Genomic DNA, 17,059 nt, shown 5'->3' with positions numbered 1-17,059 from the left:
TTAAATTACATAAAACCTGTATTTTCTTCTTAATTATTCTTGTGTTAGTTAGGCAGTAATCTCATGCTCACAAAAGGGTTTGGCTTCCAGCCGCTGACTTTACATTCATTAAACTGATCTAGTAGAGTAGATCTACAGAAGGCAGGACTTCTGGCAAGATGGTGATGTGGGCACAAATTATTCTGACATTCATCGGTGCCTCCCTCCACTTGTTATAAAAACCAAAAACAAAAGATCAAACTTTTAGGAAATCATAATTATAATAATTACAACATACTAAAAATAAATGTTTATAAAGCATGTTATATACGTGCTGATGGGTCCCATTTGTCAGATTAAAAATACCTTTTGAAAATAGAAGTAAATTATACTTACCTTTAAGCAGGGACAGCTAGTATAAGTGGACTAGTAGGAGTAGGCCCTCCCTGACATTTACAATAAAGTTGTTTAAAATAAACAACTTAAAAATAACAACCTAAAAGTAAACAAGTTTTAGAAATAATGTATCACATTTTGTTAAATTTACCACAAACCTGGCATCAAACCGCCTGGGGAAAATCCCGGGGTCTTTCTGAAGGGCTAACTTCTTTTTGTTGTTGTTTATTGTATATACAATGTATAGAATGGAATAGAATACAATAAAATACAATGTATACAATGGGGGAAAACTAAAAAAGAAAAAAGATGCCAGAAGTTACAAGGAATAAAAACAATAGAAAGTATAATAAAAGGAGCACTAATGGAGATAAAACAGTGTTTCAGGGAACACAGTTAAAGAATTTTAGGGCTTCAAGAGTCGTTACAGCTTTGGAATTGGTAGAGGTCTGTATAGTTACTGCATAGTGTTATAATTCAGATCAAATATTGGCTTTTTTGCCAGAAAATGTGCATGTATGAATATGAAATTTAACTAGAAAAAGTATGAGATTGAATATAATCAATGTAGCAGTTGTGAAAAGGATCAACACTGAAATCAGGATCTGCGTTGGTTTATTCCTAGAAAACAGTGTGGGACACACTCAGTCAGATCCCTGCGGCCCAACAAACACATTTTGGAGGGAAAACTTCAGACAAACTATAAGTGTAACAATTTAATTTTAACCAAACTCAAAGTTTTTTTAAAACACTTAGACATTTATCGTCAAGGTGCTCTGGTTCCCCAGCACCTGACGCAGACCTTGTTTGGCCGGGCGACGTCTGAGCCGGCATGTTTCCTTGCTTCTTTGTCTCTCATGTTATGAGGTAGGCTGTAGCTTGAAGGATCTTGCCTAAGGACCCAGACAGGATATATATATATATATATATATATATATATTCTCCCTACCTGTCTCAAACTAAATAACCACAATCCAAACTATCAAAACTCTATCCACTCTCTCAACTGACCGCAACTCGCCTACAACAACCCACATTTTGAATGAATGAATGTTGTGTCATCAGTAACTTGACTAATACAAATTTTTCTATCAGCAACTGAGATACCACTGATATTGTTTTCCAAAATAAATGTTGCAAAAGGTTGGGCTGCGATCAGGAATAAATACGGGGAAACGGGGCAGCCCTGTCTCACTCCTCTGGGTACTGGAAATCTGGGACAGGTGCCATGCTTCAGTTTAATACAGCAGTTACCTTTCTTGTTAAGAGTCTGAATAGATTTTATAAAATATTGCCCAAAGCCAAATTTTTCTAAGGCCCGATACATAAAACCATGCTCTAGAGCAGGGTGGGCAATTCTGGTCCTGCAGGGCCGGTGTCCTGCAACTCGTAGCAGTGACGTGCGGTCAGGGGAGGCAGGTGAGGCAGTGCCTCACCAGCCATCATGGAAAGAAAGAAAATATATCATCATAAAGTAATTTAAATTGTTATATTCATCCGGTGGTTTGTACTAAAAAATATTTATTTTTCATGTAGCTTCACCAATTTCGATTTTTATTTGTTCAAAATCGCTGAATTTTCTTATTTTCCCATTCAAATGCTTGGAAGCGATGCCGGTGAGGCAGCAGCGAGCTCTGCCTCACCTTGGATTGCGCAACCCCTGGCTCTGCGCTGGCTGCTAAGCGGAGAGAGCATGTTGCTGTACGGCGTCAATAAAATGGTTTAAACTAATTTAATATGTGAACTTATTTCCAATAATTTAGTTTATGTATATAATGTACAGTGCTTTTTGTCACCAACTGTGTTTGTGTAACGTGTTTCGTGTAATGAGCGATTATAAACGGCAGAGAACAGGTTCGAGGTGAGGCAGGCAGTTCTCTTGCCTCATGGCAGGGGGCGCTCAAGATCCCAGACGTTCGTCTTGTTCACTCCTCAACTGCCGAGTAAGTGACAGCGATAGACAGTAATAACATTTATTTTGTTTTGTTTTTTTAAGGAAATGTGTGTTTTGTGAGCTACAGTTTGTATGTGTAAGGATGCAGAAGTGAAACATAACCTGTAAACTGCTGTCAATCTATGCATCTATTTGCAAATCTGATTCTGATGACGTCAGTGCCTCACCAGCTATGAACCTCACCGCACGTCACTGACTCGTAGATGTCTCCCTGGTCCAACACACTTGAGTCCAACAGCTGAATCACCTCCCAAGTGCAGTCAAATTTTCCAGGGTCCTGCTAATGACCTAATTATTTGACTCAGGTGTATTGAAGTAGAGATAATCTGAAAGTTGCAGGACACCAGCCCTTGAGGCCTGGAGTTCCCACCCCTGCTCTGGAGAGTCAAAAGCCTTATAGATGTCTAAAAACAAAATAAAGCTGATATCATGTATTAATGGATCCAACACAAGCCTTAAGTTGTTTGTGATGTGTCTGTGGGACATGAAGCCTGATTGAGATTCATCAATAATAGAGCTGAGGGTTTGTTTAATTCTTCTGGGCAAAATAACAACAAAAACTTTATAGTCGTTGTTTAGTAAACAAATAGGTCTCCAGGGTGCGTCACTAAACAAGAATACCACAAAGTTTTTATTATTTACTATTAATTATTGGCAACGTAAAAGATAAATTATCTTCTAAAACACCATATTTTTTCCATTTTCTTCAAGATGTAAAGCTAATTAAGTGACATAAACAATACCTTTATACATTATAAATACTATCTATATATCTCCGTCAATTATAAGAGGAACAAAAGAAATAAGACATGAAAAACAACATGATCAACTATAATAAAACACCACTTACAATGTATACATAAGAGGTTTAATTCAGCAAAAGTCAATAACAAACAATTGTTACTGCCTTATTTCAATTAGGTTGACAGATAAATAACCAGGGTTGTTAACCTGATGCAAGCAATAATTCACATTTTTACTGTGCCATGTATATTATTCTGAGACTTTTTGTCGGTAGAATCTTATATATGGGGAAAAAAAATATGGTTAAACTATTTAGTCTTCCAAGGTGGAAATTTTTCTTAGACTCTAAAACAATAAAATAAAACTCATTCATATAATGACAATATCAACAATTTGTGCATCGAGTAAAACACTTTGCATGCTATTGGTAAATGTTATTAATTAGTTCAGCTAAGAATAATGATTGCACTGTCAATAAATCACTTCTAATAAATGTTCTATAGTTACCAGCAGAACACAATAATGACTTCATGAGCTCAAACTATTACCTACTATTTTACCTGCCATTAAAATTATTCTTAAAATATTGTTTTTTTAGTCTGTAGCTCATGTATCCAAACCAGCCGAAAAGATGAAAAGTTAAAACTCTTTAACAGGTAAAACTTGAGCTGAATTAAAACTCAAGTTAAAATGTAAAGTTTTAACATTTTAACTTGATGTTAAAACTTAACATCAAGTTAAGTTTGATGTTAACTTAACTTGATGTTAAGTTAACATCAAGTTAACATCAACAGGTGCACTACCTGTAGTTAAGTAACTCCAAGATCACTGGGTTTTCTTAAAATATAATCTCTGAAAATAGTCCTTAAAAATATAGCCAGTGTTTTCAGCAAAATTGAGCTGACTGTCCAGGAATGAAAGAATTAGCCACAGTTTCAACAGGAGTGAAACTGAAACCACTTTCAGATCTTGTTTATGTAATTTAATTAGCTCTACTTCCTAAAGGAAATGAAAGGGTATGGTGTTTTGTGAGGGACTTTATCTTTTACGGTTCCAGTAATGCCAGAATTAATAATAAATACATTGTGGTATTCTGATTTAGTAATATAATTACATTAGTTGTGCTACCACCCCCACGCCACTATGGGCAGTATCAGGCCCGAAAAGATGAAGACTAAGAAGCAGATTTAGAAGTACACAAAAAGCTACGGAATTTGTTAAAAACTGTGAGCTGCGCTGTAGTAAATAAAAGAGAGAAGTTCGAGTACAAGCTGAGAGTGAAACTCCTTCCTAAAGATGAAGCTATATCACAGACTTCAAAAGAAAATAAAAACGGGAGACTGCAGATATATAAATAAATAGCGCCCCCTTCACTTCCGGAGTGCAATGGTTCCATTTCCAAATAAGGTATGTGACTGACAGCGGTCTGTCCCCGCCCCTTTTTGTTTGCTGTAAGGAGGTCCTTCTCGGTGTACTTGCTTCGTGCAGCTGCTTCTTCGTGGAACCATTGTATTAACCACAGACGTTGAGGCCAGTCGGAACAAAACAGTTGGAACACAAAATGGCTGCCTGGTTGCTGCGTTCAAGTCGACTTGGTGCACTCAAGGTAATATTTAGTTATCTGATAGATAAGCTTTTATACTGTATTCTGTGGTGATGTTAGATAATTCACGACATCATACAAGTATTTTTAAAAAAGCGCATGCTTGGAAACTGATGTGACATGATTGGTGGTAGCGTTCCTAATGACCCTCAAAGTTGCAAAAAAAAAAAAAAAAAATGGAAAAGGAAATTGACAATATTTTTTTTTGAAAGCTAAGATAAACACGTCTTTAAACTACTTATGTGTATTTTAATTTAGAACACAGAGTTATTGAGAAGTACGTGGGTGTTATGACTCCTATAACAAAGCAGAAAAAATCGCATCTTAATACGCAGACTAGGGCAGGACGACTTAGGATTTAGCGATATTTTTTGTACTATTGTGATAGTGATTAAAGTGAAAGCTATTTATAACTACTTTTAAGTAACTTTGGGTATGGCTGTGTCCGCATGACCTCAATCACAGTTGCACAAGTTGTTATAGACATCTAGAAAATAGACTTCAGGGATTTTGTTTGTTTTCCTGGCCAAGCAACCAATAAAAATCTAATAATCTTTTTGAGTACAACAATCCCATGAAGAAATTTTAAAGGTGACGACCTCAATAATCAAATTTCCACAACATCTAGTAAGATCTTCATTGCTTTAGTTTGCAGAGCTTAGCAGACACAGACCATAAACTCTAGCAAAAGAAAAACAGTACAGAAGTTACAAAAATCACCAAATCTTATTGAATTAACTTTCTCTAAAACTGTGGCCGAGTGAACTTTTTGAATGTAATAAATTTGCAAGAAGACAGTGAGACAAAGTTTCATATCACATGGAAAGCCCTTTTGTGGGTTGATCCTTTTGTTTTTTTGTGTAGAAAACATTTCCACTCAAGATTTACACACAACAAAACTGTTGAATACTGAACTGAAATACTGTTTTACAGTACATTTTTTTAATTAAGGGGGAGACCTGTTTATTTTCAGGTATTTTCACAGCTGTCAATAAGAAAGAACTACAGATGACTACATGTCTTCTGTAACTCTGTGATGTCAGTACACCAACATTCATTAATTTAAAAGCAGATGCCACCTCTGAGCTGCAGTATGCCCCTGTGTTGTGCTCACTGAACCAGGTTTTAGTGAAGCAGAGGGCAGAAAATCCTTGATAGTCGAAGTTTTTAAAACTTGAGAAGCAACAGTTTGTCCACTTTGTTAGGGTGGACATAAAACAGGCAAAGGGCAAAGGTTATGGACTCCTTGTTTCTGAAGCTTCACAAGCACATCTTAGTGAGCAGCTGCGGTGGGGTAGGGTTTGGAGTTATTTTTTAGTGCAAGTATCCACATACTGTAATAGCATAGAGCATAATAAAAATACATGAAGTACTGAAGCTGTCATCATCTCCACCATCTTGGTATTGTTCAGATTATAAAAAAAATATAGCTTTCAATTTTAATTTATTTTTTAACTTTTACTCTATTTACAATCAGTTGTTGTTTTGTTCAGATACAAGATGGGATTATTCTCACCCCAAGCTACAGAGCATTCTACTGAATACTCAGCTTCCTATCCATATCATACACCCAACACTACAAAGTAATACTTCTGATGGCAGGAGTCTGTTTTCTACCTGGAAGTTTGAGATGCATAAAGAATAAAAAATATTGGTGGAAATTTAGTCCCATGTGGTGTGCTGCTGACTCCCTGTTAAACACATAACCCTTCGTCTCACAAATTGTGCTCTGTGTGTCATGTAGTCATTGATCAAGGCAATTATTGAGGCCTCTACCTGTGTCTCATGGAGTTTCTAACAAACCTGTCTGAATTGTATTAAATGCAATTCCTCCTAATTTGAGTCAACTGAGCTGGCTGGAACTTTGTATAATGTTTTTGGCTGAAAAACACTAATACTTAAATTTGTTTGTATAGTATTTGTTTCCAAAACTGTCCTTTCCTTCTTTTTTTTTTGTTTTTTTTTTTTTTTGTTTCTCCAGTTCGACAGCTGGGGCACTCTGAGATGTTACCCCCCTGCTTTGTTCTGCAGTGAAGCTAAAGAGCCAGTTAAACCAGTGAAAAATACAAAGGATCCAGACAAGAGTAAGGCCAATTACATGTGCTGATATTATGTTTTAGATGTATCACTCTAATCTTCTTTTTGCTTATGTGTTCACCAGGAAAAATAAGTAGGGCACACGTCAATGTTTTTCTCTGTAAAAAAAATAAAGAAAAATCTGTAATGAGACTAAGTGTTGGAAGTGACCCAAGTAATTCACACTCAGAGAAAAGCTGTCTATGGAACATAATGGTGGTTTCATATTGTTATTTTGACAAATTCCCTTCAAATTGTGTTCACTTTGACTTTCAAATTTTTGTATAGATGTTAAGTAGTTGTGAATTAGCGTTGCATAAATAAACTCAATTGAGTTTAAATTAAATTACATTAAGTTGGGGAATGAACTGGCCAATTATAGTATCATAATTTCCTTCATCTGAATGTTTCTGAGACTTTCCTTGTCTGTTTTTAGGATCATTTAATTAAATAGAACTCTTCCTAGAAGCACCTAGTCATGACTGATTTATGGTGAATAGGTTTTTTCAACTTTTCTCTCAATCAGTCTTATTTGTATAGCACATTTCAGAAACCATGGAGTTCAAAGTGCTTTCCATCACAAAAAATACAAAGTCATAATAAACAGTACAGTCTTGACGTGAAGGAGCAGCGGCTCTACTCTGAGTCCCTCCCGGATGACTGAGCTTCTCACCCTATCTCTAAGGGAGAGCCCAGCCACCCTACAGAGAAAACCCATTTCGGCCGCTTGTATCCGCGATTTCGTTCTTTCGGTCATGATCCAAAGCTCATGACCATAGATGAGGGTGGGAATGTAGATCCACCGGTAAATCGAGAGCTTCACTTTTTGGCTCAGCTCTCTCTTCACCACAACGGACCAGTATAGTGTCCGCTTGACGGCAGACGCTGCACCAATCCGCCTGTCGATCTCTCGTTCCCTTCTTCCCTCATTCGTGAACAAGATCCCGAGATACTTGAACTCCTCCACTTGGGGCAGGACACCCCCCATGACCGGGAGAAGGCACTCTACCCTTTTTTTTTTCTTTTTTTTTATTGATTTTCAGAATTTCATGTGAACAAAATTACAAAACCAAGCAAACAAAAACATCCATCCATTCATTATCACACACCCTTGTCCCTATATGGGTTGGGTGGGGTGCTGGTGCCTATCTCCAGTGGTCAACGGGCGAGAGGCGGGGTCACCCTGGACAGGTCGCCTGTCCATCGCAGACAAAACAAAAATAACCCATTTGTTTACCATAGATGGATTTATCCCATCTCCTGTATTATCACATGACCTGCTTTCATCTGAGTATAATTGCAAGACCAAAAAAATGAATAAACGTGCCCCTATGTCTTAGCATTGATGAGAGAGATCTGAAGCATCAGGGAACATTCTACCAAACTTGTACAATAAGTTCAGTAGAAGAATTTTAAAGTTCTGTTCATGTATAGAAATCGAGGTGCATTAGGGGAAAACTCCATTGCAGAGCTCTCCCCAATCTGCTGGATCGAATGTCTGCTGTAGTTCTTATATTGTTATTTTGCCAAGGGTTGTGTAGTTTTTTTATGAATTTTTTTTTTTAATTTAAGAACAACTTGACGAAAATGAGTTTCATCTGTTTACAAAGAGTAATACAATCTTTTACATTTTTCTGGATATTAATCCAGACAGCACCCCCCTTCATGTGATTATTAACTATTTGATATCCAGTATTTTCTTTTTTAATTTTTTGCTAGTTACGGTGTTACATTTTCCAGGTGGTGTTTTTTACTGTGTGCGATCCTCGATTCCAAATCACTTCAGAAAGAAATGGGATATGTTCGACCCATCTGCTCCTTTTGTCCTTTATGGTTTAGTTGTTCTCTTCTAAAAGCGTCCAGTTTCTTCTTATATCCCTCTTGTGTTTTATTCAGTGGATACTCCTTGTCTGTCCTTCCCGACTTGGCCCAAATCGCACTCTTGATCCTGTCAACCCAAGTTATATAGAGTTGAATGATGATGACTTTGAAGCCTCAACTCACCATGTCTTTTATTGCTACAGACGTGTAGTTGCAGACACGTGTGTTGTTCAATCAATCGATCAGTCAATCAATCAATCAATCAATCAATCAATCAATCAATCAATCAATCAATCACTTTATTGTGGTAAGTTGTCCACATTAAACACAAGAAACAACAAAAGAAAAAAGAAAAGAACAACAATAGACAAACCCACAGTTTACCAAAAAAGGAACAGGCCGAAGCAAAGCTTATTCTTGCCTACCCTATTTTTTTACCTTACAACCTACCAGGATTTCTTCAAATTCAGATTCAAGTACATAGTACATATATAGATCTACATAACAGCATAAGATTTTATCATTTTACATTTTAAAGCTCTTTTAAAGTTCATCAAGAAAGGACATAACTTAAATTCATCATTCAATTCATTCCACAGTTTCACACCAATAACTGAAACACATCTAGACTTTATCTGACTTTTCTCTTTTGCACATTCAAATATAAACAAACATCACAAATTATATTTATTTTCTCTTAACTTAAATAATTTCTGAATACCAGAAGGAAGACTTTTATTCAATGCTTTAAACATTATTTCCAGTATTTTTGTATAAACAATATCTTTAAATTTTAATATTTTACTTTGAATAAAGAGTTTATCAGTTGGTTCACGGTATCCCACCTTATTTAAAGCCCTTATAGCTTTTTTTTTTCAACTTAACTAGTATATCAATAGTTGTTTTACTTGCATTTCCCCAGATTTCTGAGCAATAAGACAAATAAGGCATAACCAAAGAGGAATATATAACATGCAAGCCTTTAACATTTATTAAGTCTTTTATTTTAAACAGTATTCCAATAGTTTTTGCAACTTTATTTCTAATGTATCCTATGTGAGGCTTCCAACTAAGTTTATTATCTATGATAATCCCTAAAAATTTTGCCTCATAAACTCTTTCGATTTCAACTCCATTTATGCATAACTTTACATTATTATAATTCCGATTACCAGAGAAAACGTAAAATACGAACAACTTGACTGGGAATGGGGTCTGGAATTTGATCTTTGTTTCTCTGAGGACCGGCTTCACTTCAAGGTGTACATGTCAATGTTTTAACAGCATGTCTGAGGCACAGGCATTGTCTATTACGCTTTCCCCTGCCACCTTAAAGTCTTTCTTTTGCTAGGCCCGTTTTAGTACCGTATTTTTCGGACTATAAGGCGCATATAAAATCCCTATATTTGGAAAAAAAAAATTGGCAATGCGCCTTATATTCTGGTGCGCCTTATGTATGAACAGTGTACTGTATGTTTTATTACGACTTTGGTAAGCGACAAAGCCACTCCCCTTGATTGTCGAAATTAATCGCTTCTGGTCAGAAACCTGGTGGAGTCAGCTTCCTATGCTGTCTAGACAGACTTGTTTTGGGGTGGCAAACCACTTTTCCTGATACGTAAGGTGCTTCTGATTACAAGGGGGATCTGGGCTTGCTTGATGCCGCTATCGCCCAACTGTTAAATTCCAACACCAAAGACGAGGAATTTGATGGATTTGTAGAAGATGAATGACTGAAAAAGTCTGTAATATTGACAGTTAAGGTTAATGATTTGAATAAAGTCTGACTTATCCGACCATTTTGATTGCTTTATGCGCCTTATAATCTGGTGCGTCTTATACATGAAAATAGATCCGTTCACTGATACTGCGTCTTATAATCCAGTGCGCCTTATAGTTCGAAAAATACGGTACTTCATCTTTGTCTATAAATATGGTAAACTTGACTATTACTGAATGTGGGGGAGCATCAGGTGGAGGTCTGGATCCCAGAGAGCGGTGAGCTCTTTCAATACCCAGGTCAAATAATGTCGGAATATCTAGTTTGTCTCGGAGTAGTATCTCCATGAAGGTTGATATAGAGGAAGAACTGTCCTCGGAGCCTTTTATAATGCCATGAAGCCCTATGTTTTCCAGTCTCGATCTCCCCTCGAGTTCAATTAGCGTACTTAGCATCATAGTTGTCTCTTCAATCTGCTAGATCCTTCCAAAATACGTCCTGTCTTCCGTTTGTTTTGTTTTTTTCTTCCTCTTTTGGGTCTTGGAAGCCCTCTGCATTTTCACAATCTGGTTCTCTCAGTTCTTGGAGAATAGTTTGTAAATTAGCTGTCTCGTCAGCTATGTCATTAGCCGCCAATATTGCTTCCAAGTCCGAGAGGCTAGACGTGCATTCTTCGTTCATTTCTTCTTCTCGTAAAATCGACTGTAGAGACAGTAGATCTTATTTTTATTTGGACTTAGGCATTGTGAATCACTCATTAGTGTATTTTATACCCTGCATAGAAGAAGATTTTTAGAATTTGTCAAGGAGCTACTCGGTTAAACTTTCACCATCTTGTTTGCTCATCCAGAGGTCCCGAGTTTTACAGTTTTAAACATTGTTTTAATTGATTACAGCTTATAATTAATTCCTATATCACAATATTGAGAAAACTTGTGATAATGATGTTGTGTATCATTAAGCCACATTTTCCTTAGTTTTCTGTATTTCTTTATCATTTTTCTGTTATGTTATGTCTAAGTAACTATAATCTGTCACTTTATATTTAAATAAATTTTAATTGTCTGTATGTATATAGATTAATTTTAAATAGGCTACGCATAACTTGCATCATTGTTGTTTTAAATCTGAGATCTATCATTTTAATTAGTATTTTGCATAGAAATGCATTCCTTACTTTTTAGTGAATCATAGTGCTTTTTTGCCTTTACTTTTTAGTCCATGTGTTTTGGAGAACATTATACATACCATATTTTTAGCACTGTAAGTTTTAGCAAGAAATAAGATAAATATGTATTCCGTGGTCTTTCTGTGGTGAATTTCCAGTAATGTTCGTATGCAAAGTGTGAGATCAAGTTTTGGAAATAATTTTTTAGAAAAATCTTTTTGTTTAGTAACCTTTGCTAGCATTTACCTATTTGTGTACAATTTATTATTTTCCTCAGCAGGTGAAGATGAGAGGGCAGCTATATGGACTTTCAAGACTGTTGTGGCCTTTCCAGTTAAATTATCGGATCCTGGAGTTTTGCCTCCCTTCCTTGGTGTAACTAAAGAGCCAGTCCTCTTCACTGCCACATCAGAAAAAACTGCAGCATCTGTTACTGCTTCCACTAAATCTGCTGGAGAAAAATCATCGCCTGTCACTGCTTCATCTGATCTGTATCAAAGCCAAAAAGATTATTCTCAGATACTTGCTCATGATACTTTACCGGTATTTGTACCAGCAGAAGAAGCTTCAGTTGAGGCACTTTGTAAAGGCTCAGTACCGGGAGACATTCCTTCCCTTGCTGTGACCATAGAAAATGTTGTAAAACCAACTATGGTTTCTTCTAAGCTTGGGAATTCAGCAGCTGAAGAACTGTCTTCCTCATCATCCAGTGACTCTGATACAGACTCGGACTCAGAGTGCATTCCTGAAGATGAGAATTTAGAGGTAGAAACTGAAACCAGAAGCTTTTCTTTCGAATTGCAACAACCACGTCATCAAGAACAGAGAGAAATTAAAGAGTTTATAGTTAGTGGAGTGACTAAGGGCCGTCCTAATGCAGAGGAAGCAACAGATCAATCTGTAGTACAGGCCTCCAGAGATAATTCGCAAGACTCAGTCTTTGATATCCTTACTGCTACAAAGAGCGCAGCTGAGCTTACCAGTTCAGATTTTTCAACCCATACTGCTCCGACTGATACCCTGTGTGAAGCTCCAGTTTTACATGCGGAACAACATGAAGCTCCAGAAAAAGCCCAGTCAAATTCTCTTTTAAAAGCACTAGATGTGCTTACAGAATTTGAAGATGGCTTAGGAGATGCTGGTAAAGAATCACTGGAAAAAGCTTCTACTATTGGGCCTGTAGAGTCGAAAACTGTCTCTGTTGAAGTAACGGCTGATCATCCAGCTGAAGTTGGCACCTCTGTTGAGCTGGAGGACTCTGCCCAGGTGCTAGTAGACGCTACTGGAGAGGAGCTGCCTGCCGAAACCACTGCTGAGGGTACACTACACTACACCGCCTTGCCCCTCACTCAAAACTTTTAACTCTCTAGATACGCTTTATATTTCTTCCTGTCCCTAAGAATAAGGTCTTTTAGCAGGTTCCCTCATATTTTCTTTCACTCATATTATTGTTAAACTTTGATGATTTTAACATCTAACCTTCAAACTTATTCCTGGCATCCAGCTAATTTGAGGGAACAATTTGAGGGAAACATGTGAGAATGTTTTTCCTTGACTTTATGATTCATTCCTTCTCCTGGTTTGATTTAATTATATATGTAAAGTGGATACAGAAAGTATTCAGGCTTCTTTAAATGTTTCACTTTTTGATCGCAGCCATTTGCTAAAATCAAAAAAGTTCATATTATTTCTCTTGAATGTACACTCGGCACAACATCTGAAATTTTCAGAAAACTGAAATACAGAATTTTTTGCAAATTCATTAAAAATCAAAAACTGAAATATCACATGGTCATAAGTATTCAGACTCTTTGGTGTGACAGGTCACAGCAAAGTGCCATGTAGCCTGAATACTTTTTGTACCCACTCTGCACAGAAAGTACACAATGTATACACTCTTGCTGCCAAAAGCATTTGCTCACCCATCCAAATGATCAGAATCAGGTGTTCCAATCACTTCCATGGCCACAGGTGTATAATATGAAGAACCTAGGCAAGCAGACTATTTTTACAAACATTTGTGAAAGAATGGCCCTCTATCAAGAGGTCAGTGAATTCCAGTGTGGAACTGTGACTGGATGGCACCAGTGCAACAAATCCAGTCGTGAAATTTCCTCTCTCTTAAATGTTCCACAGTCAACTGTATTATAAGAAAATGGAAGTGTTTGGGAATGACAGCAACTCAGCCACAAAGTAGTAGGACACATAAACTGACGGACATGCTGAAGAGCATAAAGCCAAGAGGTTGGCAACGTTCTGCAGAGTCAATCACTACAGACCTCCAAACTTCACGTGGCCTTTAGATTAGCTCAAGAACAGTGTGCAGAGAGCTTCATGGAATGGGTTTCCATGGTGAAGCAGCTGCATCCAGGCCGTACATCACCTAGTGCAATACAAAGCCTTGGATGCAGTCGTGTACAGCACACCACCACTGGACTCTAGAGCAGTGGAGATTTTCTGACTGATGAATCGTGCTTCTCCATCTGGCAATCTGATGGCCAAGTCTGGGTTTGGCAGTTGCCAGGAGAATGGTACTTGTCTGACTGCATTGTACCAAATGTAAAGTTTGGTGGAAGGTTGTTTTTCTGGGCCTGGCCCCTTTGTGCCAATGAAAGAAACTCTGAATGCTTCAGCATGCCAAGACATTTTGGACAATTCCATGCTCCCAACTTTGTGGGAACTCTTTGGAGCTGGACCCTTCCTCTTCTGACAAGACTTTGCACCAATGAACAAAACAAGGTTCATAAACACATGGATGGCAGAGTCTGGTGTGGATGAACTTGACTGACCGGCACAGTGTCCTGACCTCAACCCAACAGAACACCTTTGGGATGAATTAGAGTAGAGACTAAGAGCCAGACCTTCTTGTCCAATACCAGTATGTGATCTCACAAACGTGCTTCTGGAAGAATGGGCAAAAATTTCCACGAATGCACTCCTAAACCTTGTGGACAGTCTTCCCAGAAGAGCTAAAGCTATTCTAGCTGCAAAGGGTGGACCAACGTCATATTGAACCCTGTGGATTAGGAATGGGATGTCACTTTAGGTCATATGTGAGTAAAGGCATGTGAGCAAATACTTTTGGCAATATAGTGTGTGTATATTGCCAAAAGTGATCACTAGCTGCGATTCCATTGAATAAATGCACGCAATGGAAACTGTTTTGGGACTAGGGTGAGCAGTGACGTGCGGTGAGGTTCATAGCTGGTGAGGCACTGACGTCATCAGAATCAGATTTGCAAATAGATGCATAGATTGACAGCAGTTTACAGGTTATGTTTCACTTCTGCATCCTTACACATACAGACTGTAGCTCACAAAACACAAATTTCCTTAAAAAACAAAACAAAATAAATGTCGAAAGTCGGGATAAGCGAGAGGAAAAAAATCACTATCTCTATTATAATCTATCGCTGCACTTGACTTGCTTCCCGAATCGTTTAGCCTAGCTCGCTGTCACTTACTCGGCAGTTGAGGAGTGAACAAGACGAACGTCTGGAATCTTGAGCGCCCCCTGCCATGAGGCAAGAGAACTCTGTTCTCTGCCGCTTATAATCGCTCATTACACGAAACACGTTAACACAAACACAGTTGGTGACAAAAAGCACTGTACATTATATACATAAGCTAAATTATTGGAAATAAGTTCACATATTAAATTTGTTTAAACCATTTTATTGACGCCGTACAGCAACATGCTCTCTCCGCTTAGCAGCCAGCGCAGAGCCAGGGGTTGCGCAATCCAAGGTGAGGCAGAGCTCGCTGCTGCCTCACCAGTATCGCTTCCAAGCATTTGAATGGGAAAATAAGAAAATTCAGCGATTTTGAACAAATAAAAATCGAAATTGGTGAAGCTACATGAAAAATAAATATTTTTTAGTACAAACCACCGGATGAATATAACAATTTAAATTACTTTATGATTATATATTTTCTTTCTTTCCATGATGGCTGGTGAGGCACTGCCTCACCTGCCTCCCCTGACCGCACGTCACTGAGGGTGAGGTGTTTTTTTTATTTTTTTGGCTGTATCATAGTTTGTTTGTTTTTTTTTCTCAAAAGTGCAAACCTCAAGGAAGATGAGAAAATTAGTTGGAGGATGATGGCACAGCATGTTTTTAGATGACTTATTGCATAAACAAACTTATTCAAGTGTGATTTTAATTGTGTTTTGTGCACATTTGTAATGGAGACACAGCTTTTGTCCATGCTTGCTTTTGAATCATTAGAGCTTACTTTTTCAGACTGATATTCCAGGTTGGGTACTATTATTCTGATCTTCATCATGTTTCTGAATGTCAGATTTATTTATATTTTGGAGGGAAGATTTGCTTGTTTTTAGATGTAGATATTCCTCTTTTGGCTCTTTTACATTGTTTAAATGTGTCAGTAAGGGCTTATTAAATCTGAAATAATATAAACTGAAATACTATATCCACTGCTTAGTTTGAATGAACCATGTAATATTGGTAACGTTAATATTGGTGCACATGCTGGTGGTGAGATGGTTTGACTCTGTTAATTTATTTTATGAAGTAAGGTTACTGGTGTTCCTAAAATTGCTTAAGGTCTGACACTTCATCAAGCAGCCAAATTTTCTTGCTTCCTGGGTGATTATACCTGGATATTATTTCTTTCTTAACTTTTTGGTCTGTCCTTTATCTGGCAATAATGGATTGGAGTGTTTATAACTAATAATGTCAGTTGCTCTTAAATTTTGTCCCCTTAGGTTGTGAGCTTGTTTACAGTTTTCCAGTAACATTTAAATGTATACGAGTAAATATGTGCTTCTTAAAGTATTACACTGATTTTTAGTTGTTGTTTTTTCCCCTTTTCTTCAAGTCCTAATGAATTTTGTCAGTGGAAGTTCTCTGTATTGGTTAAATCTATTTTACTTTTACACGCTTCTATTTAATATGCCATGAACATGAACATTCATGTATTTCCCACAAGTGTGTCTTCACACAAGCCTTGTTATTGTGGGAAATGAGACACTATAAACTTCCTTACCAGAGTGTGTGAATATGTAACTCCAGCCTCAAAAAAATCCTCGTAGTCCATTTCTTGATAGATTCCTGCTTATTGGTGTATGCCTGCCAACAGTTTGCTTTTAGGGGAAAAGAAAAAAATGCTTCCAGGTAATTAACCTGGTTTGTGTTTCATGTGTGAAATGCAGGAAGATGCATCTCCATCATGAGGTTCTCTTTTTCTTCTGCAGAGTCAGCAGCAGTACCTCCAGAGCCTGAGAAATCTTTTGACAACAGCACTTACAAAAACTACCAGCACCACAGCTACACCAGCTACACATTTGCAGACCTGGATGTAGAGATGGCCAAGTATCGTCTCCCTCAGCCCTCATCCGGCAAACTGTCACCCAGACACTAGGGAGTAGGTGGTGTGCACAGCAGTGGTGTGCACAGTGGTGGTGGCAATGTTGTAAAATCGGTTGTTAAAATGTGATATGATTAAAGAAGTGTAAGAAATTAAGTGTTTTTGTCTGATGCAGTGGCTGCTTTGTTTAGTGCCATGTAAAAGGAGAATTAGCTCATGATACCCTGCTGGTATTTCTACCAGCTGAAGAAGCTTCACTTGAGGCAT

The 17,059-nt window shown here is 37.5% G+C and overlaps 1 protein-coding gene across 3 annotated transcripts; it reads left to right on the top strand.

Annotated features, from left to right (window-relative positions):
- The first annotated feature begins 4,455 nt into the window (after nt 1-4,455).
- Nucleotides 4,456-16,948, top strand: ndufv3 (NADH:ubiquinone oxidoreductase subunit V3). 3 transcript variants are annotated; one of them, XM_044131928.1, is made up of 4 exons: nt 4,456-4,679; nt 6,658-6,760; nt 11,739-12,779; nt 16,680-16,948. In XM_044131928.1, the coding sequence occupies exons 1-4, from the start codon at nt 4,635-4,637 to the stop codon at nt 16,844-16,846; spliced, it is 1,356 nt and encodes a 451-aa protein (XP_043987863.1). In that variant the 5' UTR covers nt 4,456-4,634; the 3' UTR covers nt 16,847-16,948. The 3 variants fall into 3 exon arrangements, with proteins under 3 accessions (XP_043987863.1, XP_043987864.1, XP_043987865.1); XM_044131929.1 differs by having other exon boundaries at nt 4,457-4,679; nt 11,742-12,779; XM_044131930.1 differs by lacking the exon at nt 11,739-12,779 and having other exon boundaries at nt 4,514-4,679.
- The last annotated feature ends 111 nt before the right edge of the window (nt 16,949-17,059 follow it).

This window comes from Gambusia affinis, linkage group LG11 (genome assembly GCF_019740435.1).
Source record: "Gambusia affinis linkage group LG11, SWU_Gaff_1.0, whole genome shotgun sequence".
NCBI classification, from domain to species: Eukaryota; Metazoa; Chordata; class Actinopteri; order Cyprinodontiformes; family Poeciliidae; genus Gambusia; species Gambusia affinis.
The sequence above is the reverse complement of the archived record's forward strand: the minus strand, read 5'-3'. Positions and strand labels throughout refer to the sequence as shown.

What these genes read in the sequence shown, in the direction of transcription:
- ndufv3 (XM_044131928.1), top strand. Translation starts at nt 4,635, where the DNA reads ATGGCTGCCTGGTTGCTGCGTTCAAGTCGACTTGGTGCACTCAAG. An exon ending in TACAAAGGATCCAGACAAGA is followed by an intron (nt 6,761 to 11,738) that starts GTAAGGCCAATT and finishes TATTTTCCTCAG; the next exon opens with CAGGTGAAGATGAGAGGGCA. An exon ending in TGCCGAAACCACTGCTGAGG is followed by an intron (nt 12,780 to 16,679) that starts GTACACTACACT and finishes TTTCTTCTGCAG; the next exon opens with AGTCAGCAGCAGTACCTCCA.